We start from the raw sequence: 27171 nt of genomic DNA, 5'->3' as shown, positions 1-27171 counted from the left end.
AACACATGGGCCTGCTTTTGAACTCCAGTCACGTCCACTGGCATGACTGCTGCCACACGTCACAGCTGCCTGCTTGGGTTAGCCTCTTAAGAAATCCATGGAGTAGGAAGGGCTGAGTTACCTGTACCAACTTGATCCCTTGTTTGTCATGGCTGTAATTGGTAAAGTTGGGACTTGAACTGGAGTGTGTGTGTGCATTTGCTTTGTTTTAGAAGGGATGCCTGTGCTGTTCTAAAGGGACTCCTTTGTTTGCAAGTTGATTCAATAGAGATTGTCATGCCTGACAAGGGGAAGCACTGTTTTTTGCCTACAGTGCATCAGGCAAAAGTAAAGTGGGCAGTGCCTAAAGTAACACCATGCCTCAAGTAACCAGATTAGTGTTATGAAACTGCCTCCTTGCTAATATGAATGCAGCACTTTAAAGCAGGGGGAAAAGTTTTTAATCTCTTTTCTTTTGTGGAATCTTGGCCCAGTGCTTTTTTTAAAAATTAGGGGCTTCTGTTTCTCTGGCAGCTGCCAAGAAAAGAGCCAAGTCTTTGTAAACAGAACGCTGTGTTCTCTCTCCACGCAGGCCCCAGAAGTCATTATGTCCCAACACTATGATGCTAAAGCTGACCTTTGGAGTATAGGAACCATCATTTACCAGTGTCTGACAGGAAAGGCTCCCTTCCAGGTGAGTGGCTCTATGGCTATTAATGCTTGATGAGTTTCTTGCTGTTTTTCATCTGTTTCACCCACACCAGGGGTCACATACAATACTGAGCATGAGGAACCCAGTCTCCAGGCAAATCAGCCTGTCTGTCTGTCCATCCCACTGAGCGAGATAGGCTCATTAATTCTCAAATCAATGGGATGCTCCATCTTTTTTCAGTGCTGCAAATATTGGTAGAGGCCGATGCTTCTTCTCCAGAGTCTGCCTCAGGGCAGCAGCGGAAATATATCCCCATGTGCGTGTGTTCTTGTGAAAGGCCAGCTTTTCAGAAGATTATCTTGGACCCTTAAAGCAATGGTGTCCCCAGCAGCTTGCTTTAAAATCAGTTTCCCTTTACGACTGTGCACAGGGAATATATATATTCTGTTACGCTTGAGGGTGTAGGGCAGGGGCGGGCAAATGTTTTGGCCTGAGGGCCACATCGGGTTTCTGAAATTGTATGGAGGGACAGTTAGGGGAGGCTGTGCCTCCCAAAACAGCCAGGCATGGCTCAGCCCCTGCCCCCATTCAACCCCCCCGCTTCTCGCCCCCTGACGGTCCCCCCGGGACTCCTGCCTCATCAAACCCCCTTGATCCCTGACAGCCCTGCGGGAACCGCTGCCCCATCCACCTCCCCTGCTCTCGGTCCCCTGACTGCCCCCGGACCGCCCACCCTAACTGCCCCCCGCTGCCCCATCCAACCCCCCCCTTATTTCCTGACTGCCCCCCGGGACCCCTGTCCCATCCAACCACCCTTTCTCCCTGACCACCCCCGGACCCATCGCCCCTAACTGCCCCCCACTACTCTATTCAACTCCCTTCTCCTTCCTGACTGCCGACCCCTGGAACCCTTGCCTCCTCAACCCCCCTGCTCCCTGTCCCCTGACTGCCCCCCGCCGTCCCATCCAACCCCTCCTCTCCTTCCTGACTGTCCGTCCCGTGCCCCCATTCAACCCCCGTTCCCTGCCCTCTGACTGCCCAGACCCCTATCCACGCCCCTGCCCACCCCCTGAAGTCCCCTGTCCTCTATACAACCCCCCCACCCACCCACTCCCTGCCCCCTTACCGCGCTGCCTGGAGCACTGGTGGCTGGCAGTGTGGCTGCACCAGGACAGGCAGCCACGCAGCACAGAGCACTAGGTCGGGCTGTGCTCTGCAGCCCTGCCACCCAGAGCATTTTGCGGCGTGGCTGCGGGGGAGTGGGGACAGCCTCCTGGGCCAGGAGCTCAGGGGCCGGGCAGGACGGTCCCGTGGGCTGGATGTGGCCCACGGGCCGTAGTTTGCCCACCTCTGGTGTAGGAACTATGAGGAAGATCAACTAATCGGAAGGGAAATATTATGGCTGATTGGTATGACTCTGCTTTGAAATGGTGCATTGTAGCTGAAATAGCCTGGCTTCTGGAGTAGATTAGGAAGGTCTTATTGAAGAAGTCTTCTGTGTAAATATTGGTTTTTTTTCAAGACCAGAAAGGGACCATTATGATCATCTAGCATCTAACCCAGGCCTTAGAATTCCACCTAACGTGCCCATAACTTCTGGTTAAACTCAAGCCTGTCTTTAAGAAAGACACCCATACTTGATTTAAAGATGCCAAGCGATGAAGAATCTAGCACATCCCTCGGTGAATTGTTCCAGTAGTGAATTACCCACACTGTTCACCTTGTTTCCATCTAGCTTCAGCTTCCAGTTTTCTCCTCCCAAGCACCAGTTGCTCACATATGGTTATACTCATCTTGCTTTGTTCCTCTTATGCCAAGCAACGGGGGGTCCATGGTTTCCTCCACCTACCTGTTGAACTCCCCAAATCCTCCCATTCCATACCCCTTTCCAGGACATTCATACAGACTTAAAACCTTTCCCTAGCATGATCGCCTCCTTTCTAGCCAGGGGAGCACTATCAAGGGACTTCCTTTTGGAGCCTATCCATCCGCGTCGATGGGTGCATTGCAGAGTGATGTGCAATTTGCTTCCTACTTTTCAGAAGCTATTTCTACACTGCAGCCGCGAGGTGAGATTGCCGTATGTGTAGGCATAGCCCCAGAGTGCACAGGAACCTCAGTCCATACCTCTGTGGTTAGACGGCTATTTTTAGCAAGGTCTGCCTATACGTGCAGAAATGGCACCCCCCAACTGCAGCGTAGACCTACCCAGAGTCTCAGTGTGTGGGCTCCTGTCTCTTGTTTAGCCCAGGAAGCAAGAGACCAAGAATCAAACCAGGGTTTTCTGCGTATCAGTGCAGAGCGACATGGGGACAACGGCCATGAAAACGTCAGTTCTTCTCATCCGATATGAATTGATCTCAGGTCGCTCTTTTTGGGGGGGCTGAATTTTGAAACCCTGATCACTGTTGCAGCGGCCACTGAAACCTGATTTTCCCCGCCATCCCCCAATCCATCCGAATGACTGACTCACTGAAAATGAAGATAACTAAAAGAAAACTCTCCAGTGACATAAGCCCCGTTTTACAAGCTGCTGGATTTTCTCTGCTTTAGATTCAGAACTTTCGTAACTTAAAGTGAGATCTTGAATGTTTATGAAGTTATGTAACCGGGAGGGATAAGGTGATTTACAAGCCTGTTAGAAATCTTACAGGAAGGAATGGTTGAGTGTGGCCGTAAACTGAGGCTTTTATTTTGGTGTGGTCTCAGTGCTGAGGGCATGTTTTCCTTTCTAGATGCCAGGGTTATTTTTTCATCTCCGTTTTGGGATCTTCTCTGACAATGCTTTCTGGTTTGCCCACCTCGCTCTGTAACAAAAGTGAGCCTTCATCTTCCCTGCATGTGTAATTTTTGGTTTTACAGTATCTCCTATGGTTGGCATGGAAATTTTGACCATTTCATAGTGGCTGGTTACATTTTCTTGTTCTCAGTCTCAACAGCTTTGTTTAATGGGGAAGGGGGAAGAAATAACTGTTAGGAGAAAACAAAATAAATATTGTGTTTGCTTAAAATAAAGCTGTGTGTGTATACACACAAAGCTTTGACTCACACATATAAATGAGATCCTTGCCCACTATTAAAGTATCTCAAAGCTCCACACAAACTACTGATGGAAATTTCCCTGACATTGTTGGCCAAAGCTGGCATTGTAGGCATGCTGCACTCACAGGCAACCCTGGGGTGGCTGACTTCTTTGAAAAGCCTTACGTATGTCCATTATTATTATTCAGTGACAAATGCCTTTGTAACTACATGGAAATTTTCCTGTGACAATATTCTTTTTAGAAAATTGTCATAGCAAATATGTTACCCAGCCTGCTGTACTCAACTCTGCCAGCCTGGGGCTGGGGCTGAGGCTCCAGTGAAGGGGAAGGGCAGAGTCCAAGCTCTTTCTATTGTTCTGCCCACTTACTTATGCGGCGATGAGGCAACCCTACAGTGCTGTCAGATCAGCGATCTGGGTAGCTTGCATAGGGAAATAAGGGGTCACCTAACTCCTTGGCATGAGAAGAGTGATGATGCAGCGTGCATGGGTTGGAATGAGTGTTTTTCTTTAGTGGGTACATGTTGCACATCTGTCTTGATTTCCTTGCCTCTATTTTTTGGGGGTTGTGCTTTGGCAACAAAATACTGAGCCCTGTTTTGTTCCTACAGTAACCGTTATGAATCTGTTTGATCAGGGAGAAAGCAAAGCCCAGTCCAGATGGTCCTCTGAGTATGTGTGTGTGTTGAGATCGTGTGTTTACACTTAAGACAGAGGTTACCAACCGCTTTTCCCAGATTGTAAGTTCTAGGCAAATGAAGCCGGCCTGTGGCAGATGTTGCGAGAGCTAGTTAAATGTTAAAGGACTTTATTCCCTCATTTGCACCATTGGAGGCTTTGCAAGAGGTGCTGCAACAGCTGAAGGTCTTGGAGTCGATAATAATCAATTGTGCAAAGAGGTGGGGAGAGCATGGAGTGCAATTGTTGGTAGGTGCGGACTGGATAAAGCAGGGTTCGGTTTTGACATTTCTGAGCGGATTGCAGAGCAGCAAAATTAGCACAGAGTGGGGAGGTGGCTAGGGTGCCCAGACCCGCCTGGACAGATCAGCCAAGGAAAGAAGGTAAAGAGGCAGCTGCATCCCTCCAACACTCATAAAGGTGCCTGTTTTCTACTGTCCAACTGAGACCGCTTGGAGTGTGTCTTGAGCCTGAAATAACCCAAATGCAGAACAAAGAAACTCTGGCTGGACGAGCCTGTTAGTCCAGTGTCCTTCCCCTGGCAATGGCCAGTGCCTGATGTTTCAGAGGAATGCAACCCCCTCTTCCTGTCCCAAACCTGGCTGGGTCTAGCGGGAGATGGTGGCTGCCCCTCAGCAGTGATCTGTTTCCTGTAGATTTTGCTGTCTCAGAGAGCAAGGTCCCCTTGAGTTTCACCCTTCTGGGTGGAAGTTTGTTCGTCGGCCAAGGTAGCTTATTTAGCCCGTGCCTGGGGAGGACACTTGCACGTCTGGTTAAGATTTTGTTAGATTCCTCAAGCCGAGCCAGAGAACGGCTGACTGCCGTTTCCCCTAGTGCAATGGAATATGGGATCCAGCCCCTCCGACATCTGCCTGCGTTTCACCTGTCATGAGCATCCATTGCTACATCTGGAGAGGCTCACAGGTGTGCTGTACATGCAAAAGGTTGTCCTCAGCAAGAAGATGAGTCTTTAAACGTACAATAGACTTCAAGGGACTTGGGTAGATGGATAAGGAGCTAGCACGTGTGGAAAGGCTGGGTCCAACTGTCTTGCTTTTCTACTGGGGAAATGTAACCTCCCAAATCAAGGCAGAAGAGGGTGGGTGGGTTTTCTTCTTCTTTATAGCTGTTTGTAGAAATGAAAATGAACAGCAGCCAGGTCACCCGAGCCAACTTCCCTGACTTCACCATTCCTCTCCTCACCCAACAAACACACCATGTCTGATTGTCAGACCTGGACAGTTGGTAGCGTGACTGTCCAGGCTGTCCAAAGGAGCTTTGTATCTTAAACATGTCCATCAACAAAACAAAGAGCCTGCCAGGGGGGTAAGATTAATAGGATGCATAATCCCTATTGACAGATTTGCTGAGCTTTGTATTAATGTTGAATTGTTAATATGCCTGGCCTAACGAATGAGGTGGTGGTCCAGAGTTGTGGCTTTTCTGCCTTATATGACTGAGGGCTCGCACGGTGTTTTCCCTTCTCTTGCTGTTTTATTTGTTTGTGTTATGGTAACATCTAGAAACTCCAACAGAGATCAGAGCCCTTTTGTGCTGCGCCCTGGACAAATACATAGACACAGTCTCTCCCTAAAGACCTTACCAATAAAATAGGCAAGGCAGACGGGAAGGAGGGGGGAACAGCCACAGAGAGGGGAAGAGATTTGCCTAGGGACACAGCAGGTCACTGGCAGAGCTAAGAATAGAATCCCAAACTCCTGAGTCCCAGTCCAGTGGCCTGTCTCTTAGCCTGGGGACAGAGCTCGAACCAGGCACAAGAGTTAAAAATTAACTTGTTTCAGAGTAGCAGCCGTGTTAGTCTGTATTCACAAAAAGAAAAGGAGTACTTGTGGCACCTTAGAGACTAAACAATTTGATTCCTTATGGTCTTGATTTATTTGTAAGACTTGGCCAGGTTGTACAGTCTTGATTTAATTTTTCAGAGGAGCAAGTACCACTGATGTTCCTGAGAGTTCCCGGTGCAGGGCGCCTCTAAAAATCAGGGTGCAATTTTGTGGGGTGGGGTGGGGTTTAAGGCTTGTGTTGCAACTTTCTATGCCTATGAGAGAGAGAGAGACAAATGAGAATGGCAATAGTTCAAACACTTAAAAGTGCTGGTCTGCCAGCTCTGAAAAAGTTAAGCTGTCTGTGTGTGTTCTCATCCCAGCTAGCTGCTAGATGAAAAATTAATTTCCAAGCCTGATGCACTGAGCCTGCTGCGCTATTCTTTCCCAGTTCATTCTGCCTAGATAAGTACTAGGATTATGTGCCATTTATAACAACCATAAGGAATTTACACTCTGAAATGAGCCTCCAGTGCAACTGATGAAGGAAGGTTTTTATACCTGGAACTTAAACAAACCTTTTGTTTGGAAAGCAGGCTGGTTTTATAGCCCCAAACTGAGTTAACCAGAGCCAGTCCTGTGTTGTTAGGGATGAGAAATTCCGTTTCTAGAATTGCTGCTGGTTTTTGCAGGATTTGGGGAAACTGTGCTGATTTAAACACACACCAGAAGCAGATAGTGGCTAGGTGACAACAAGTTAGTCAGCTAGGGGAAGAGAGTGAGAATGACACTATAGGCTGGTGCTTAGCATGCTCACCTAGGATTTGGGAGATCCAGATTCAAGTACCTGCTCCAGTGACTAATTATTTATACGCAGTAGAACAGGAGAGATTGAGAGAGACCTGCTGAAATGTAGGAGATCCAAGTTCAGATCTCTTCTCCACATTAGGCAGAGATGGGAATTGAACCTGGGTGTGTCTCGTCCCAGAAGAGTACCCTAACCACTGGGCTGAAGGTGATCTGCCTACTTCCCTCCCGCAGTGTTTTGTGAATCTAGTCATCCCTGGTTTTTGTCAAAGCAAACAAAGTGGGTTGGTTGAAATGAAAGGTTCAGATTCTTATTTTTTTAACTTGAGTTCATTGCAACTTTTTGTTTTTGATTTGACCTGAAACAAAATTTATTTTCAATTTTTCAGAATTGCCAGCAAATGGAAACGGCCATTATTTGCCCAGCTGTACCTGTGAATTTCTATTCTGGGGGGGCAGTATATTACCCCCCAAAAGCATGGAATAGTTAGTGCAGTCAATAGATCATTGACGTCTGAGCTCTCCCAACAGTGCGCAGCCTTGAGCAGCACTGCCTGTATAGTGAGATGGTTATTGTAGGTCTAGTCTTAACTTATTCCTAGACGTGGAGCCGGATGGCTCAGCTGATTAGTCACACGGTTACACTATGATGCAGGCTTGTCTGGGCCATTGGTGATCAGAAGTGTCATCTGAGGGGGTTTGGTGGCCAATGTGAACTGGGTTTGGTAGTGTCAGTCCATTTCCCAGCAGACACATGATTACATTGTAGTTACCAATGCTGCAGAAAGGACCCTCTTGGGCAGCGCCAGCTAAGAGACCAAAGTTTAGTTGGGCAGGGATTAAACCACCCTACCACTGCTAGATGTGTTGCCTCCAGAACAGGTGAGAAGCTAATCGCTAAGCCAGTGTGGGGGAAAATTGCAATAAAACCTGTTCAGAAAATAAATGCAAGACTCCCTTCTCCAAACCTGTGCGTCCAAACTTTCCATAGTCCCTAAATTGCCTTTTTATTAAATTTTAAAAGGGGGAGTTTTGTTAAAGGGTTTTATTTGTGCTCAAAAAACATGCTCCCAATTAACTTTCACTTTAAAGACGTGCTCCTTTGATATACTGCAGCTGTTACTTCTAGGAAGCTTCTGACAAAATGTTTGAAATAGATCAGAGATTCATTGCATGTCTAAAACAATTGAGCTGTTGACCCAGGGAGTGAATAAAGAAGACAGACAATCCTTCTGTCTCTTGCTGACATGAATGAATACTTAACCTGATCGTCGTGGAACTGTATTCCCACTTGTAGGGTTCTGTGTGTGTGTGTGTCCATAGCCTTGCTGTCAAGCTCTTCTGTGCCATGTGTGTCCAGGCTTGTTTGAAATTGGACGAACAATGAGATGCGAATCACAGAGCAGGATCCATGTGGGGGAAGGGTACCAAAAAAAAAGGCAGATCTGTACTGAAATAAATCAGGTTAGACTGCCAGGCTTGGAAACGCCGTCCCATGGATTGTCTTCGGTGACGCGGCCACCTCTGCTGCACAGGGGGTCACTTAACATTTTTGTGAATCTGGAAAACGGAGCATATCGCTGTGTCCCAGTTTTGTCCCAGCTCTTTCCATATGATAACGAGGGATCGGTTGCCGCAGAAAGGAAATCTGGGACAGCTTTCTTGTTCCACTGAAAGAGAAGCTCCGCTTCCTTGTAGGAAGGGGTGTGTGTGCGTGCGTGGGGGTGTGCGTGCATGAGCACACGTGCGAGCTTAGAAACAATAGCTTTGTCACAAACTCTGATCAGCCGAAGTTTTGCAGCTCACGAAGGGCCTGATCCAAAACATACAGAAGTCAACTGATCTCCCATTGGCTTCGCTCGGCTTCCGATTTGTCCCAGTAGCTGTCGTTAGCTGAGTTTTCACCTTCAGGCCTGCAGGTGCTGTTGAAGACGGGCAGCATGCTGTGAAGTGCTGGCTAAACACCAATGGCAAAACAACCATGTGACTGCTTGTCCAGCCTCTAAGCATGCTGCAGCCGTGACAGCTCACACCTGTCCACGGCCCAGTTTGTCTGCATGGCCCCTGCTGGCTCCTTAAGCAGGTTAGTTGACCTGAAATGCTTCCAATTCCGAAATGGTCTTTTGAGGTCTTTTGGTAAATCTGCCTGGTTCTCTGCTGATCCCTAGGGTCAGGACAAACTGCCTGTGACCTCCCAGTGCCTCCCACCTTTTGCAAACAGTGCATCCTGCAGCAGTGATCGGGCCAGAGCGTGACTCTTTCCCTTCTCTCTTCCCCATTCCCACTTGCCTCCATGTCTGTGGTTTGCATGCCAGCCAGTCCACACTGCGTTGCATTAGAGACCATTGGTCTAGGCTGAAAGCTTCTGGACACGAAGAACACTCTCGGGGAAATTTACAGGTTCTGTATTATTTAGTTCATAAAAAACAAACAAAAGAGGAACAGCATGAGGAGGCTGTATGGGACTTTGCTTATTTCCTGGAGACTTTATTTTTAACTCTGGAGGCTAACCTCTCATAGTGGGTAGCATTATTTTTTTTAACTCTTGTCTCTCCCAGAATTTGATTTCTTTATGTTCATGACCAAAAACACTTTCTCATCCGTGATAACACCTGTAGCTTGAGAATTGCTGGCAAAAGACGCTAGGGTCTGGTTGTCTTGATTTTTCAGTTTCTCAGGAGAACTGGTGTTCTCAACTGATGCCTTTCACGTCAACAACCTCCCTGCTCCCTTTCTTAAGACCCTGAAGCACTAATCCATGTTCTCTGCAGGAGCTGCCATTCATCATTTGGAACTCCTCACGTCTGCAATTATTTAGCCTCCTGGGAGAAGGTTATTCGGGCAGCTTAGAACTGAGCTGCAGAACTCATGGAAATGAAGCTGAGCCTTCAGAAAAGGAGAGGAAAATAGAATCAGGTCAGGGACAAAAATACAGGAGGCTGAAATACTGTATTTTCAGTTCACACCGCAGTCTGGGTATTGCAGTCTGTAGGGTCTCCTGAAATAGAAGCTGCTCTCCCTGCTAGTCCAGCAGCAGGAAAGCAACCACAGTACACTTCAAAGCAATTGTGAAATAGGTTAAAATAATAATAATTCCTCTCCCTGCGTTATTGCAAGCTGCTCTAGACACGTTTTCTTTCTTCTCCATAGGCCAGCAGCCCTCAAGATCTTCGTCTCTTCTATGAGAAAAACAAGATGCTGATGCCCAAGTAAGCATTCTTCCAGCATTACTATTTTTTCCTACTTGCTTACTCTGTCTGTATTTACACCTGTCCTCTTGTGCCATCAGCTCATCATGTTGGGGATATGACTTAACTATTTGGCCACCTGCCTCTACATTCCTTAAGCAGCAGCAGTGTGGTCCAGAGAGTGTCAAGCTGCTTGTAGATTTCCCGAATTGGCTCTGTCTCCTCCCACAAACACCCATTTCGCTGCTGCATGCACCCTAGAACATGCTTTGTATGGAAGCTGCCCTGCTGAATAGAGACTTTTTGCAAGCGATTTCCAAAGGCCTTGTTCCCCATGTGCAAGTTGGCCTTCCTGTGTCGGGTACTACCTACTGGGTTCAAGAGCAGCCATGATTTTCCCCATTGCAAGCATCCCAAGGTAGCATCCAATACTGCAGGCCTTCCTAGCAGCACCAATCCTGTAGCACTTATTCACTGCATGTAGGTCACATACCCAGTTTCCCATGTGCCAGGAAAGCCACTTCCTGAGCCTGTAACCCTTTCAGAGGGAAATACAGAGCTGAGTGCGTGCCCTTGGCATGTGGAAATTGTTTCAGTTCCCAGGGTGTGTCAGGAGAGCAGCGTTCTCATCCCAGAGTGGTATGAACTCACTGCTGGAATAATGAAATAGCTGACGTAGAGTGCTTTTTTGTTAAATGGGTGGGAGCTTTTATTTTGATGCTATGCTCTTAAATGAGAGCCACGCTGTCTCCTTTAGAAACCTCCCTCTGACTCTCTAGAGATGGACTTAAACCCACACTCCAGATCCTCTGAACCTTGGGAAAAATTGGATCCCAACTTGGGAAGCTCAAACCCAGCATGACATTTACCTGAGGTGGGGGACGAAAGAAAAGTGAACTGCACATAAACTGTCTTGTCGGACCTGACGTCCTATCCCGACCTGCTAGGCGGAATTGGCGTAGAGGGTGTATAGCTTAATAGTGTGTATAACTTTGTAGGGTGTGAGTTCATTGTGTCAGAGGGTATATAGTTAATTTATCCACTAAAGCAGCCACCAAAGGGGAGTCAAGAAATCAAAGCTTTATAAATCCATAACGATGCACAACGTGCGTGAATTTTTTTCTTTTCTTGTGACGAAAATGATGGTTTTGATCAAAGTGTTGAACGTTGTGAGCCCTGCCCCCTCCCTGTGCTTGTAGCCCAAGGGATCATGGGAGTCAGAACAGCCTTATGGTGGGAGGAGCCCGTGGCAGAAAGTGAAGCAGATGCACCTGCCCCGCTCATCCCTAAAAATAAATTCATGTTCCCTTATGAATCTGTACATTTTTAATGCCTGGGAAATATAATCATTTCCAGGAAAAGCCTTTTTCCACCAGTAGGAGCGTTCTGCCCTGTCAGCATTGTGAATTGCTGAGCGCTCGGGAGGAGGCATTCAGTGGTTAAAAATGAAACGGGGCAATGATAAAGTGAGAGACCTCCTTATTTATCAGCGCTGCATCTGAATTAGCAAGGCCCTGCTAAAAAAGCAGACCCCCAGCCTTCCTTGTGTTACCATTTTTCTTCCAACGCCTGGATTTTGGAGAGTGTCTTTATAATGTGTGCAACGCTCTGTGCCATTTCTTGAGTAAACCTGGATAAAACAGCCTCCTCAGCCTGGCTAGTGAAACCCAAAACCACCCAAGAGCCCTCGCCCTCATCTGCCTGGGCAGTGCCAGGCTCTTGTTACATTCTCCTCGGGGCTAATCAGCAGGGCACACCTGTTTCCCCACCCACTGGTACAGTCACTAGAGAAGAAATGTAGTTTGGTTGGGGGGGAAGGGAGAGAAGGCTCTTTAAACTCTCAGTAGAAATCTCTGTTCCTCGTGAACTGACATGACTGTGGATGGATAAAATGTCACTCTGGGGTGGAAAGCTCGCACTGGGAGCAGCAAGCCAGACGGCCTCATTATTTTATGGTAATTTAGTACCAGTCAAAATAACGAACATTCATCGTCTGGATTTGCACAGCAAGTTAACATGCTCTGGGTGGGGTGTGGAGGAGGAACTGCTTTTATTGTTCATGTTAAATTGCTTGGCCTAGGCCTTGGAAAAACAATGCTGAAGGGTGGCCAAGCTTGTCACTTCTGAGAGGCAGCGTATAAGGTGGCAGAGGGGATATCGACACCTGGAGCTGGGGGGGGAGGGGGTGATTCCCAAGGTGAGGAGACATGCCCACGCTGGCTCTGATCTAGCTAGCATGCTGAGAACGGAGTGTAGCCGCAGCAAGGCAAGTGGGGCACGTACCTAGCATCTCAAACCGGTATGTACTCGGGGCAGCTAGCCCTCCATGGCACTGCAGCGACAGTCTATTTTTAGCCCACTAACTATCAGAGCTAGCGTGGGCATGTCTCCTCCAGCTGGTGGTTATACTTTCAGCTCAAAGTGTGCGCGTCCTCTGCCATGTGACCTTACGCATTGCACTTGACCTGCTTGATTTTTGGCTGTAAAACTGCATAAAAGCTGAACCTTGCTAGGAAAAGGAAGCTGTGTCTTAGATGAGCTATTTAGGTTACCCATCGCCTGTGTGCAATGGATAAATAAATTACCACCACAGGACTCGGGGACTGGAGTCCATAAGCACTGGCATATTGGTCAGGATAGCTTGCAAAGCTGTGGTCTTGGACTACTTCTATAGTGTGTTTCTAGGGGTTCCGCTTTCTGACAACTACCTTGAACTACCTGTCCTCTTGGCTGTGACCACATGTAGCCTCAGTTTAATATTGGGGTCGGTCTACACTGCAGTTGTGGGCTGTGATTGTGGCTCGTGTAGATGTACCTGAGCTAGCTTAATATAGCTACTTTGGGTCAAGGAGCAGTGAAGTCACGGCAGCATGGGCTTTACTGTGGGCTTTGCAAGCCTTCCCAGGGTAACTACTCATGTGGCTAGCCTGTGCTGAAGTTCTCTCTGCTGGAGCTTCGCTGGTCCGGGACCTGTGCTGGCTACCTTAAAATTAGATCAGCTATGCCTACACCTTATGCAATCATACCCCGTGATTGCAACATAAACACATCCTTAGATGCATCCTCTCTGGGGGGGTCTAGATACCCTGCCCTGGGCAGCCATTTGTTAATGTTTTGTGCCTGGGAGAGATTGCAAAACACCTCATTCTGCACAAACAAGGCTGGTGTGATGCTTGCAAAGACTGTTCTAGGAATTGCTGGGTCCGAATTCCTCTGAGAGAGAGGCCCAGGGCTTCGCAGAAAAAATAACTGACTAGTTTCAAAGCCTTCCAATATAGATCGTGCCTAATGGCTTCTGTTTCGCTCGTGACTGAGCAAGACAGTGTTAATGCTCGCCAGCACTCTCCCCTCTGGCCCCAGCCGCTCTCCTTTCGCTTTGTTTTCATTCATATCTCTGCTGGGGAGGGGGAAGGTGGAAGCAGAGCAGAATTGGCAGGCAGGGGTAAATAGGTATCTGCTCCCCTTCTCAAAGTTAAGTTTGTTGCCCGCCTGTCCTGGGGTGGGGTTAACCCGGCTCCGCGGAGGTGGGCCCGAGCAGGCTGTGTGTTCCACAACAACGGTTGGCTGGAGGCTCTGTGTAGTTATAATTCCTGTGCAGATGGTGCAGGGCATTACCTTAGCTGACCCCCAGGATGGGAGGGGAGGCAGGGGAGGCTGTTCGACTGCAGGGATGGTGCTGTGCCCAGCCGTGATAAACGGAGCTAATGCTGACAGAGCCTGGATCTGGCTCCATCTCATTTGAAGAGCTCTGCTGTCTCTGGGGGCAGGTCTCAGACATTATTCCCCGGCGCAGTCCTTCCTAGTTGCCGAGGGAAATCAACAAAGCTCTCTCCACTCATGCAAAAGCTGAATTATCTTTTCCCGTCCCTAACATATACAGTGATTCTCCGCTCCTCGCTGTGTGCCTGTGTATCAAGAACTTGGCCCCAGGACTGGACATAACACACCTTTTTCCCCCAAGGCATATGCCTTTATCCCACTTTTCTTTTTACTTACCGTGGGGAAATATGGCATTCATGTTAACTTCTTGTAGGTGGCAAAGGCCCAGATTTTGGGGCACCTACTGTAAATACTATTGAACACGTCATTTTTTTGAAGGGCGGGTGCTGGTCTTATGTAAACTGTCTGTGTCTTTTAACATAAACATCTAATGAAATCAGTTGTAAATTGGTAAAGCTGATCTTCAGGACCCATTGTGGGGTTTAACAAGAAGCTTCTATTGAATAAAGGGCTCCATCTTGGTGATCTGTTTTATTTACTCTGTGCTATATGTTGTACGTGAAATAGACACTACTGAGAACCCAACCAGATTGCTATAAAATCATTCTCAAAAGCAAGGCTCTGCCGATGTTCGTGGAAGAGGTCTTTACACTTAGAGGAGCCAGAGCTTTAACACTAGCAAAACAGGGATTTGGGTGTGAGCACCACTGGGACAAAAATAAAGTGGTTTCCTCTTTCAGCTCCTCTGCAGTGAGCGTGGATTCTGTTTCTAGCCCAACAGGTGTGAGGTGGGGCTTTTAGTTTGCATTAACTCATATTTAAGAGCTGTTCAAGGTGTCTGTAAGTTTAACTTTTGTTTTCAACGGTCTAAAAATCCTAGCATCCCCAGAGAGACATCCAGCCACCTGAGGCAGCTGCTACTGGGTCTTCTGCAGCGCAATCATAAGGACCGCATGGACTTTGGTAAGAGAGTCACCTGTTCTAATGATTAAGACAAAACGAATGAAAATGGTGTCTGTGTTGGCTCTACCTCTTTAGTGTCATGACACTCCAGGTTTCTGAGGGCTTGCTGATGCTACATCGTGCGGTGGATAGAATTCCAGGCAGTTCCAGCTGCCCAAGGGTCAGCATGATCCTTGAATTTTATTCCAGCTGGATGTGCCAACTGCAATCAGTGTTGACCCCAGTTGGCTTTGAACTTTTGCATCAGAATTTCATTCCCGTTTTTGGTGCTGAATGCCACCTGCCCTCCCTCGTGGACACCCACTCCCGGCAGTCTGGCCTTCAACTTTTGCAACCTGCTTTGTGTGTGCCAAAATGACATGACAGATGAACATCTATCTGTGTCCTTATCACTAGTCTGCATGCACCACCTCACCTCCGGTTCCTCTCCTGTGTCCGTTGCTACTCGCACACCATACACAATATGTATGATAGGTGATCCATTGTACATTCTCCCCTCCACCCGGGAAGCCAGCACAAGAAACCTCAACCTGTTTATCAGTTCCTTCCCTTGCCAGTAGGGTTTTCACAGAACCATCCATGTTCCCTTCCCAGGGCTCATATGGCCCTTCCAGCCCTCACCCTCAGAGGGTCGCCTGGCACTTCTTATTCCCTGCAGATATCTCACCCAGGCTTTGTGCCTGGCTGGCTTGGAGAGCCTGCATCTAGGTCCTTCATCACAGGTGCCACTTCCAGCCAATCCTACTCCTGTGGCCTGTGATGCTTACTCTGGTCAGGGCTCCACACAGGGCTCCTCAATCCCATGTTTCAGGGGAAAACAAGGCACAGGTACCCAAAGTCCCTGAAAGGAGCCAGCTCCCCTTTTGACAGTTCTGTTTGATCTGTTTCCACCCACAGCACAGCCGGCAGCTAAACCCTTTTCGACGGGGTAGAAGACAGAAGAAGACGACCATACATCAGAGAGGGTTTTGGGCATTATAGAATGCATTCATACACAGGGGAGCAAATAATAAAGAAAATTAAAAGCTATGTTTTCATTGTCACAATGCCAGTAGCCAAATAGATCCGTTTCATCTACCAGCCTCTTAGTCCTGGCCCTGTGCAGGGCTCTTTAAGTGGCTTCCCTGAAACTAATCTCCTGGAATAGAAGCCATGTTTCATCTTTGTGCTAAATATTAATGTAGTGTGATGCAAAGTGAATGGCTACATATGCCTTTACCTAGCTAGCAGCAGTTGCCCTCAGAATGAAGTGGAACAGGGGAGGGATAGCTCAGTGGTTTGAGCATTGACCTGCTAAACCCAGGGTTGTGAGTTCAATCCTTGAGGGGGCCATTTAGGGATTTGGGGCAAAAACTGGGGATTGGTCCTGCTTTGAGCAGGGGAGGGGGTTGGACTAGATGACCTCCTGAGGTCCCTTCCAACCCTGATATTCTATGATTCTATGCGTGGCTAGCCACGTGGGTGTGGCTGCGTGTCTGAAATGTTGTTGCTCTTTGTCTAGGCTTCAGATAGAAGTGCTTGATTTTAGAATTGGCTATCTGGGTTTCCCTGATGCTGTCAGTCCTGGTTAATGCAAATTGGTTTGCTCTCTCGGTTGTTCTTTCAGAGTGGAACCTTTTCTTGAATCCCCTAATATCTAGATAAAATGTGTGCATGGATTAACCAGGACTGAACGTAATTACATCACCCTGGTTATGGAAGTTTGGATGTGGAGCAGGACGCATGGATTAGAGGAAATGTGCATTTTCAAAGGAGTGCTAGCCAATTCAACAGATACACAGACAGGCCAGAGCCTGTTCAATGGTTGCGTATAGGTCTTCTGTTGAGAGTGGTATTCACCTAGTGCTGTGGGTTTCAATCTTTTCCAGTGACCTCATGTTACAAAAGAAAATAATTGGGAGGTCCCCTTCCCATCTAGTGATGAGCTGAATGTCCATAGCCGCCTGCCCCGGACTGGTTCATGATCCGCTGGGGGTAGTGACCTTAGATTGCATTGGGAATAACAGTCATGACACTTGCAGTAGATTCTACTGGTTTATGGCTGCTGCCTGGTTCTTATTACTGTGTGTGTTGGGGTGGGGGGGGACGTTCCTTAAGTGACACTCGTATACGATTCACCCCTTTCTGTGGTGGAGTCGCCTATATTCTGTCCATAAACTTCAGCCAAGCCACTCCTTTATCAGATGCTTTGCTGTGATTATAATTCACACATCTTGATGCTACTGGCCATGCCAGAGTGCTGCCAATCAGTCAGGAGAGAGCCAGGCCATGATTTATTGAGAACCGTGTATGCCTCAGCACCCTGGTCTGATTCTTTCTTCCTCTCCTCGCGGGGCTAAGTCTTCCCTCCCGCAGAGAGCGTTTGAGCTCCCTCCCTACTTGTGACGAAACTACCCAACCGTCTTCTCTTTCCAGGCTCTCCTTTCCAATGTCAAGCCTTGGACTATTCTGTGGGTCTGGAGGCTGTTTTCTATTGAACACACACAGGCTGAATGGGTCTATTGGCCCCTCCCTTTGCCTCTCCAATTTTTGGTATTTAAAAAAAAAAATCCCTGTTGCTTTCACAGCAAGTGGATACAAAAGTATATATTTTATAAGGGGAGGACTTACATCTTCTAGTGCTCAGAGAATTATAATATATATATATATATATATATATATATATATATATATATATATAAAATATAATAAATGGGTGACCAGATGTCCTGATTTGATAGAGACAGTCCCAATATTTGGGGATTTTTCTTATATAGGTGCCTATTATCCCCCACACTTTATCCCGATTTTTCATATTTGCTATCTGGTCACCATATATATTCTGTGTATGGCCAGGATTAAGTAGTGAGGAGCTCTTCTGTGAGGACTCAGGTATATTGTTTCCCCTTTCTCCCTGGAGCTCTCAGTGAGGATCAGTTTGCTGACCCTGGTTTCTGTTAATCCCCCTTGAGGTGCGTGGATGGCCTTGTGAGCATATAGCCCCCCTGCGCTACAGCAGGTTCATGTAACAGCATTATGTGATATTCTGAATGTCATTTAATTGGCAAGGAGAACAGCAGCCGGGAGGCTTAGAACCTGGTCTCCATGGTTTGGTGCCTCTCTTAATTCCACCATCATTTAAAGGAAAACCACACGAGTCCCAAGTTTGTACGTTTCCTGTTGTTGATTTGGCAGCTGTTTACATTGCACTTAACATTTATAAAATCGTGGATGTTGCAACAGGAAATCCTCACTGGGAAAACAAGCTGAACCCCCTGGGTTAGCCGGATGATCATTCGTGGGCAGTGACTCACGCTGCTGAACCCTGAAAGACTAATACAGGAGGGTGACAGTGTGGGGGCAGAAGGTGAGAGATGGGGTGAGTCTCGGAGGGAGGGTTGGGAGTGAGGGATGAAAAAGGTTCGGAAAGTCTCTGCAGTGAGCTAGAACAGGAGCACTGTGGGAGGTAAGAAGGGGTTCTACTGCCATCAGTCAAGAGTGGCTGCCTGCAGCTGGCATTTAGGAAAGCCCAGGGCTCTCTGCTTGTGACCCGAGTGCTGGATGGACAGCCTTGGAAAAGGAAGTTCCTGCCTATCGCGGCAGGACTGGTTAGACTTTCCAGGCAGTGGGGCCCCCGAGACTGCAGGTTTGACTGCAAGTCATGGAGGCTCTAGCTCCCTTATGGACGGGTTATAATTTAGTGTGATAAGTATATAGGCTCCTCTGCTGTGTAGTGCAGAGGAGAAAAAGCTCTGAGTTGATTTGTTGCTCCTTAATGATACCCCGATTACCCAGAGATCTCAAGTTATCGCCCTCTTAATTGTTGGGCTACGTTAGGTTTTCTCCTTCTCTTGTGTAACAGAAACCTCCTTCACTTATCCCCTAAATCCTATCTGCACCCACCCCAGTTTTCGACATGTTCCCTATTCTTCTCCGTGGCTTCTTGCAATGGGAGTGATTCCCCATCCCTGGCTGGCATGGCATGGCATAGGAGTTCAGTGCTGGTGGGAAGACCATCTTGAACCTAACATTTGTCAAGCCTCCATCATTTTGGTACCCAGAAAAACCTCTCCTTCCATTTCTAATGCAGTTAATAGACTCTGAACATGTGCTAGAGTGCATGCCAGGGTTGAAGCTTGCAGTGGAATTTGTCTTACTCTTTACTGTCATGTGCAGACAGGAGAAAGAGCGACTAGAACAGGCTGACTGTCTACTCCTTCTCCAGTGCCATGCAGAAAGAGTTGCTCTGTGGTGACCTCTTGAGCCCCCCATAGGAATCAGGATAATTCTCCTTTTATCGTGTTTTGGCAAGGGGCATTTTCTCCCCCTTATCATCTGCAATCTCCCTTACTTCCTTCACAAAAGCATCCAATCCAGACATGTCTAATCGTGCCTTCACCCCTCTGATTCTCCAGCAATGTACACGCTCTTGTGACTTCCAAGGACACAACAGGCTTCCTTGAACTGGCCCTCCGTCCAGTCCCCAGCCTGTCTCCTTAGAACAATGCTAAGTATAACTGCAGTGTATGGATAGTCTAACTGGGACAAGCAGACTGTAGATCACAGAATGGAAAAATACCAAATAACTTTCCCAGCTTTGTAAACTGTTTGGACACACAGCATTTTACTTACATTGAACCGTTATTCCTCTATTTTCAGATGAGTTTTTCCATCACCCTTTCTTGGATGCAAGTGCCTCTATGAAAAAATGTAAGTGTTAATATTTTTCTTAAAACTTTAACAAGCCATGATTTACCTTCCCCTAACCACTAAGCCCCAAAAGAGAGAGCTGTCTCCAAGTCCTTTTGGTTATTTGAGCATTGACTTGGGCTTCACCACTGGGTTGAGTTCAAGATCTCTGGATATTGCAGCTGAAATTTATTTGAATCTGCTGAATTATCTTCAAAAGCTGGATTTCCTTGGTCTGTTTAAGGACCTAAAGTGGAGTAAATCTAGCTTGTGTGTGTGTGTGTGGGGATGGCTTTCTTCTTGGAAATGACTGACCTTACAGTCTTATAGGTACTTGTGGGTAAACAGCATTATGCTGCTTATATCTCCCTCTCACCTGCGTGTATAAGACAATTAATAACAGTGGATGGTGGCCAGGTTGTAAACTAATGATCTAATTGTGAAAATGCCCCAAGCCATGTATCCATTACCCATTTGTTGGGTTGCACTGAATAGCAGATACTGGAGAGCAGTGCAGTCTTTTGGACCAAATCCAGGTTTTAACTCCAGGTTCTTCCAAGTTCTCTTGCTTTAGAGGGGTTTATTTTGGATACTTGTGACTGAAGCCAGTTGAAAAATTGAAAAATGTTTTCCACTGGCAATTCCTCCCCCTCTTCTTTTTTTTTTTTTTTTTTTATCAAAATGTTTTGTATCTGTTGCAATTTTCCAACCAGCTTTATCATCTCCTTTTAAATTAAAAGTGGAATTCAGTGGCCAACCCAGAATCACTATCACAGTACTGGGTAATTTTCCCCCTGACCAAGATGGCCCCCCCCTTATAAGAGCTCTATCGAGAGTGCACGACCATTGCTTTTACAGAAGGACTCTCATTAGACCTCTTCTTAAGCTTCTGTTTAAATACTGGAGCCAAGATTTTCAGCAGTGGCTGGCGATTTTTGGAGGCCAACCTTGAACTATCTCAAAAGGGCCTCATTTTCAGAGGGTGAGTGCCCGGCACTTTCTGAACATCAGGCCTCTTTAATGGGTCTCAAAGTGGATGCCAAAAAAACGAGGTGTTGCTTGTCGCTCTTGACAGTCTTGCTGTAGGAACACATGGCTCCGAGGCAGGAGTTCTGGTTTATCCCTGATACGCATTGTAAACACTCCCCCACCTTAACTGTGTGCTTAGGTGACCATACCACGGGCAGGAAAAGATTCTTCTGGTTTAGGGCCACTTACAAGCCAGCCCGGCCCCTACCGCCAGCTGCACCATCGCCATGTGGGGTGAGCCCTGCAAAGCGGGGTTGTCCTGCAGGCGGGAAAGGACTCTGCTTGCTTAAGGAAACTCCCAAGCCAGCCTGGCCCCCAGCACCAGCCACGCCGCCACTGTGCAGGACAAGCCCTTCAAAGCCTGACCGCCCTGCAGACAAGGAAGGACTCTGCCTGCCTCGGGAAGCTCCAAAGCCAGCTCGCCCCTCATCTCTCGCCACACCACCACTCTGGGGGATGAGACCCTCAGTCTCTGACCTACCTGCAGGCAGGCAACGATTCTCGCAACCCTGGCTTGCTCACCCACCGGCCCAGCTCTCATGTCCAGCTGCACTGTCACCATGGAGGGCCAGCCCTGTACCACAGGGAACCCCAAGCAAGCAGGAAAGGATTCTCCTGACTTGCCCTCCATTTCCAGCATCACCCACACCCTCGGAGTGCGGAAAGCAAGCGCACCACCACAGCCAGGGGAGGGTTCTCCTGTCTCGGCCTTCGCCTCCAAGTGCACCTAGGCTACTGGTGCGGGGCACTGGCCCTGTACAACGGCCACCCCTGCGGGCAGGTAAGGACCTTCCTTATCTGAAGCTGCCCACCAGCCTTCCCCGTCCCCACCACTAGACATATGTGTAAAGCCTGGGACAGGGAAAGACTGATATTTCTTTAAACAAGGAGAGGGAAGAAGTTCCTGTCGTTGACCTCAGAGGTCTTGGACTGTGGTCTTTTGTGGGGAGGCCTGTTGTTTGGGTCGATGGCTCTTGCGGCCTGCCCTGGTCTGTACTCTGACAATTGGCTGTAGTGGATGCACCCAATGGATGGAGGCCTTCAGGAGATTGAGAGAGTTCCTGGGGTGTGTGGCTTGGACTGCTAAGAGGTGAGATGACGGGGGTTAACTTGGGTCCTTTTGATCCCTGCATAGGGGAGATAAGGCAGGAAGAGCCAACTTGAGAGAGGTAAGCCAGGGGCATGGGGTATAATATCGCTGTCACTTGAAGTCTCGTCTGAGGCATGCAGGACATCATCTGACAAGGGTCTCCCTTGTGATTGATGCAGTTTAATGCGAGGTCCATGCCTAGCAGTTACACTTTGACTTGCTCAGGGATGAAGCCCCCTGACTTCGGACGCAGAACATGGACCTGGCTGGGTGCTGCTATAGCCCTCCTGTTAGTCCATCTAGCCATTCCACTCGACATGGGAGTAGGGAGGATGGCGGAGGTGGTGAGGTCTGGGTAGCTGCATCTGACCTTAGATGGAGAGTATGTCACTCCCAGAATGGATTCATTTGTGAGAATCCCCGTGCCAGGATCATAATGGGAATAATTTTAGAGGTTGCCTCATTGCTTCTCTGATATCCTCTTCACACTGGAACTGATAAGAAAACTGCCACTGACTTCATCAGAAGCAGGACTGGGTCTCTAGCATTTCTGTCTAAGAGATTAGGACACCTGTAGCCCATTACCTGCTCTGGCTTCCAGTTTGTTTCCAAGTAACAATTATTATGAAATATTTGTATTTGGGGATCAGGTAGAAGCATCAACTAAGCTCAAGGCCCTATTGTGGGAGGCGCAGCACTTAGAGACATACACTTCAAGACAGTTCCTGCGCTAAAGGGCTCACAGATTACACAGTGAAGACAGACAGAGGGTGGGAGAGGAAACAGGCCTGTGTAGGCGAGGTGATTTGCTCCAGGCCACATGGCAGTCTGCAGCAGAGCTAGGAATGCAACCCAGGCCTCCTGAAGCCATCTAATGGCCTGTTCTGAGGTGTATTTCCCTCCCACATCCATCCTCCTCCATGGTGAGACAAGGGCCTCAAGTCTGTTGGCCTTCAGGGCATGCTGCAAGAGTGATCTGCTTGCCACTGGCTTTAGCCTGAGTGGTGGGTTTGGGGCCTTGGGTTTTGTTAACTTGTGTTGTCTGTCTTTGTTATTTATTTAACTTGTGGGTTTTGTACCTGCGATGAGAGATGTATCTTAGAAGTGTAAAAATATCAATAAAATCCTAAAATACACCCTTCTAGTAAGAATGTCATTTGTCTGTAGATAGATGCTGTAGGACCTTGGATAGGCGCGTGATATTGGTTACAGTGCATTATCGGAACCGAGCACGAGGAAGCATAATTAAGGCTGTTGTGACCAGTAAATACAATTGCATTAGCTGGGGTGTATACTGATCACCATATTGGGGGTTGGGAAGGAATTTTCCCCCAGGTCAGATTAGCAGAGACCCTGGAGGTTTTTTGCCTTCTTCTGCAGCATGGGACATGGGTCACTTGCAGATTTAAACTAACATAAATGGTGAATTCTCTATAACTTGAAGTCTTTAAACCATGATTTCAGGACTTCAGTAACTTGGTCAGAGGTTAAGGGTCTAATCAGGAGTGGGGTGGGTGAGGTTCTGTGGCCTGCAGTGTGATAGAGGTCAAACTAGATGATCATGATGGTCCTTTATGACCTTAAAGTCTATGAGTCTATATTGTCCTCTCTTTTTCCCCCTATTTATGACTAATGTATCACTTGATGTCTCTTTGAACCTGGCTTGCAAGAGAGATGCCAGGTAGCATGAGCAAATATTATGCATTAATGTGATACATAATACTGGTGAGATGGTTCAGTGTCTGGAACAATATGTTCAGTTTGGTGCACTTGACCTATAGCTCTGATGCCAACTTTCTGATCTTACTGTGCGTACTCACAAAGCAAAGACCAGCAAAATCATCTGTAAATCTAACTACCTGCACATGGTACAATAGCTACATTTCAAATATGGTATTTTCTGAAACTCAAAGGTTTAAAGGGGAATTTTTACTTAATTCATCTTTTGCTTCTGTACCTTGCAACCTCCAAAATACTGCCTCATCAGGAATTGATGCTGAGGCTTCAGTGGTTAAACATCAACAAAACAAGAGAGCTACAGAGATTTACCAAATTCTATCCAGCTGGTTTATATGACAAGTGGATGCCAGATGGAGACTTTTTACACCACGTTTCAGCCCCAAATCACTTTTCAAGACAAAAGCCCCTGGCGAAATAAAGTTTCTGCTGGAAATCATGGCACCCTATTGGTTGCAACTGCTTTTGCGTAGGCCTCAGTCCTGCACTAAGAATCGTTCAGGGCTGCGCCTACTTGCTTCTCAGAGCAAAACTGCCCCTTTGGGCAGTGCTCTGTTTTGAATTCTGTTGGCATGAGACTACTGATGTTGCTACCAGCTGGATGATAACTCCATTGTTGGGACAAGCTGGAGAAGATAATTATGAGAGCTAATGCCTTTGTTACCATGATGCCTGGCAATTTTAGGATTTGGGGTGCGGAACATAATTCATGTTACTGTCTCTCTGTCCAGTTTCCAGGTGAAAACATCATGTTCCAAAAAGTTTATTCCTTTAAAATTTTAAACTGAAAGTGAATGCCTTGCGGGCAGAAAACAGGACTGAGTGCATTTCTTTCAAGCGGTTGTGTATTGCTGTCATTACCTGATTGTGCCTTTTTTGGGTAAAGGGGGAATCAAACATATAATTACAGTGGAATCTGACTAATTCACAGAGACTGAAAGCCCCTGCTGTAAATGACCAGATCTTGTGAGCTAGCCTTCTGATCCTGCAATGAAGTCAATGGGGGCCCAGGGAAGAAATAATAAAATAACAATCAAGGAGGCTGCATCCAAAGATGCGTTTAGTTCATTTACTTTAGCAGCTGTCATTTAGTTTGAATTCAGCTACATCGTGGAAAAGTCTTTCTTCCTGCCCTTAGATTTATGGAGCACCTTTCCAGTGCAAATAGACAAAAATAGAAGGAAAAGCTCCAAATTCAGCCGAGTTCCCAAATAGTAAAAATGATCGTCCAAGGGAAAAATAAACATTAAAGCAGATATGGCAGTTAGTGTACAGTACATGGTGCAGTTTATTTTGTAAAAACAATAAAATCTTGGTAGTGGGAGACCTCACTACAGTACTCATCTGTGAGGCCTCCGCTAAGAGTTGAGGAGGGTTCCTAGTTTCTTTGTGCAGATTTGGCAGCTGCAGTTGTTTGTACTTCCTGTCACAGTTTGCAGGCTAAAACTGGGGAGATTCTTTCAGGCTTCTTGTTTTCCAAGACATTGAGAAGGCGGTTGGGACTGACCTGCAAGCTGTCTACATGTAGGAATCCCAGTGATTTCAAAGAAGTGCTGCATGGAATTGGGCTCTCCACCTACATGTGAGTTCACCCAGACTTTCTGGTTTGTTCCTCAAGCATAGGGCGTGAGAGCCGGCCATGCTGTTAGACATGGGAGCTGAAAATGCATTCTGGGTATTTAATATTTAACTGAGCACCCTGAGCCTCTGATCTTCCTTCCAGAATTCCCATTTTGGGGATACTTTTCTTTCTCGGCAGGGCAGCGTGTTATAACAACATGACTTACTGAGATTGCAGTCAAACCCACCCTCGGTATAGGCATGGGAGTTACAGAAAAGGAAGCTTTCCTCTCACAGAGATGTCCTTGTCTATGGGCTTAACCCTTAGAACCCTGAGGATAAATAGACGACATCCTTGGGGTTCCAATACAAGGGACGGGAGACCCATCTCTCTCCTCTTCTCTGGCCCTTGTCAATGATTCTGCTTTCTTTGTAGTATCCTCCCTTTATCTCTGGCTACTGAGGAAGCCCTCCTACCTTCTCTTGGGACACCTCCTTCAGCTCTTGCTCCCTCACTCTGATCCTCACTCCCAGCCTGTGATCATGGAGCCACTTTTTACTGGTATAAGCTGGGGCAGGGGAAGTGTAAGGCAAGGTCCACAGGCAGGCCAGAATAAAAGGAGACTTGTATGATGGGAACAGTTTTAATTTCTGCCCTGTCAAGAGCCCAAAGGATCCCAGCTCTTCTTGCCAGTAGACCATCTCTTCCCCTACCACCCATGCACACACACCATCACTGAACATTGCCCTAAGGGTTAAAGAAATGAATGTATCTCCATGTAGTTACCTGGCTGTTAAAATAAACATAAGCCTTTCATTGTAATATTTTAACATTGTTCACCATGAAGCAGTTTTACATGGAGAAGAAAGCTTTCCTCTTCATAATTACCCTATCGGGATAGTCAATTATTTTTTATCAAGGTCCAGATTTCTTAGTCAAGGTATAGTCAAGGTCCAGACTCCAGAGAAAATAATTTTAAAAAACCATAACAGTAATGATGATAATAAGTAAATAAAAAGATTTTGGGGTCCATTCAAAAGTGTCTGGTGGTATGGATTTGACCCACGGTCTGCCTGTTGACTACCCCTGCTCTATACCGTGTACATGGAGTAAGTATGCCCAATCCTGTGGGTTAATAAAACTAAGGCAAGGCTGTAATTTTCTGACAATGCAGGTAGGAGAGAAGAGAAGTGAAATGACTATCTTCTGGATCCACGTAAACCATTAAAATACCAAAACATCTCCCAGGTTACTGGGAATGGGCTGCCTTAGAGCTGACCAGTAAGCACATTCACAGCTAAGGTGGCCATGTGTCCTGCAGGAGTACCATAATAAAGATAACAGATGTCAAATGGCCGTGTGGGGGAGGCAAGTTTTTTCTCATTTAAACTGGACCAAATGTTGGTTTTCCCTCCATTAAATGGCACCAACTGGTATATGAGATAAACCTGATGGGAAAGAAGACTAGAAAATCCTTTTTAATCATTGCATTGTTGGCCGGTCAGAACGTTTAATGATTTCTTTCTGTTCCCAGCTGCTTCTGTGCCAATGCCTTCTTATCCAAGCTCAGGCTCTGGTAGTTCCTCCAGCAGCTCTTCCACTTCCCACCTGGCCTCACCTCCTGTAAGTACAACCCACAGATATCTGGGGGGGGTTGTTAACATTCCTGATGGTGCCTTGGCTGCTGTCCCTTTCTGCTTCGCCATCTTGTTGGATCATTTGAAATAGGTCCTTTGCTGTCACTGTCTGAAGTTGCTGAAGATTGTAATACCTTAGTAATTCAGGCTGTGCCTGTTGCAAGCTCCTATGCAGTATGATGTGGGTTGGGGTCCTAAAGTGACTTTCTGTCTCCACAAGGAGTGCTTCAGTTTGTCTTTATCTATTATGCAAAGAGCCTGCAGTGAGCGAGGCTTGCATTAATGACACCAGCTGGTGTCAGTAGAGCTGTAAGACTCCTAAGAACCAGAACAAGTCATTAATTCAGCATCTAACGCTGGCTGCCAGCTCTCTGCCCTCGAGCCAAGTTTGACAGCACAATCCACCTTCTTTTGCAAGGTGAACCTGCCCAGACGCACGTTCGCCAAAGCTGTCTGCTCAGGCCCAGACCTGCCACAGTGTGGTAGGCTTAGGAGAGTGGATCTGAACGGACGTCTGTCCCCCTTCATTACTTAACCACTAAAACTTTCCTCTGAAGGGCTGAATGTTAACCTGCCAGCAAAGTGACATCCCCCCAGCTCACCGAGTGGATTTCAGAGACTGTCGGTGAAAGTTG

At 47.2% G+C, this 27171-nt stretch overlaps 1 protein-coding gene across 8 annotated transcripts in view; it reads left to right on the top strand.

The window, feature by feature from the left end:
- Positions 1-27171, top strand: part of ULK1 (unc-51 like autophagy activating kinase 1) — a 99796-nt gene that overhangs the window by 38763 nt on the left and 33862 nt on the right. For 7 of the 8 annotated variants that reach the window (XM_073313040.1, XM_073313036.1, XM_073313037.1 and 4 more), the window contains 5 exons: positions 572-673; positions 10094-10152; positions 14732-14814; positions 19453-19503; positions 26434-26522. In XM_073313040.1, the coding sequence (XP_073169141.1) occupies positions 572-673; positions 10094-10152; positions 14732-14814; positions 19453-19503; positions 26434-26522 (384 nt within the window). The remainder of the gene's footprint in view (positions 1-571; positions 674-10093; positions 10153-14731; positions 14815-19452; positions 19504-26433; positions 26523-27171) is intronic. The other variant, XM_073313039.1, reaches the window with a different exon arrangement.

The sequence above is a fragment of the Lepidochelys kempii genome, chromosome 15, assembly GCF_965140265.1.
Source record: "Lepidochelys kempii isolate rLepKem1 chromosome 15, rLepKem1.hap2, whole genome shotgun sequence".
NCBI lineage: Eukaryota > Metazoa > Chordata > Testudines > Cheloniidae > Lepidochelys > Lepidochelys kempii.
The sequence above is the reverse complement of the archived record's forward strand: the minus strand, read 5'-3'. Positions and strand labels throughout refer to the sequence as shown.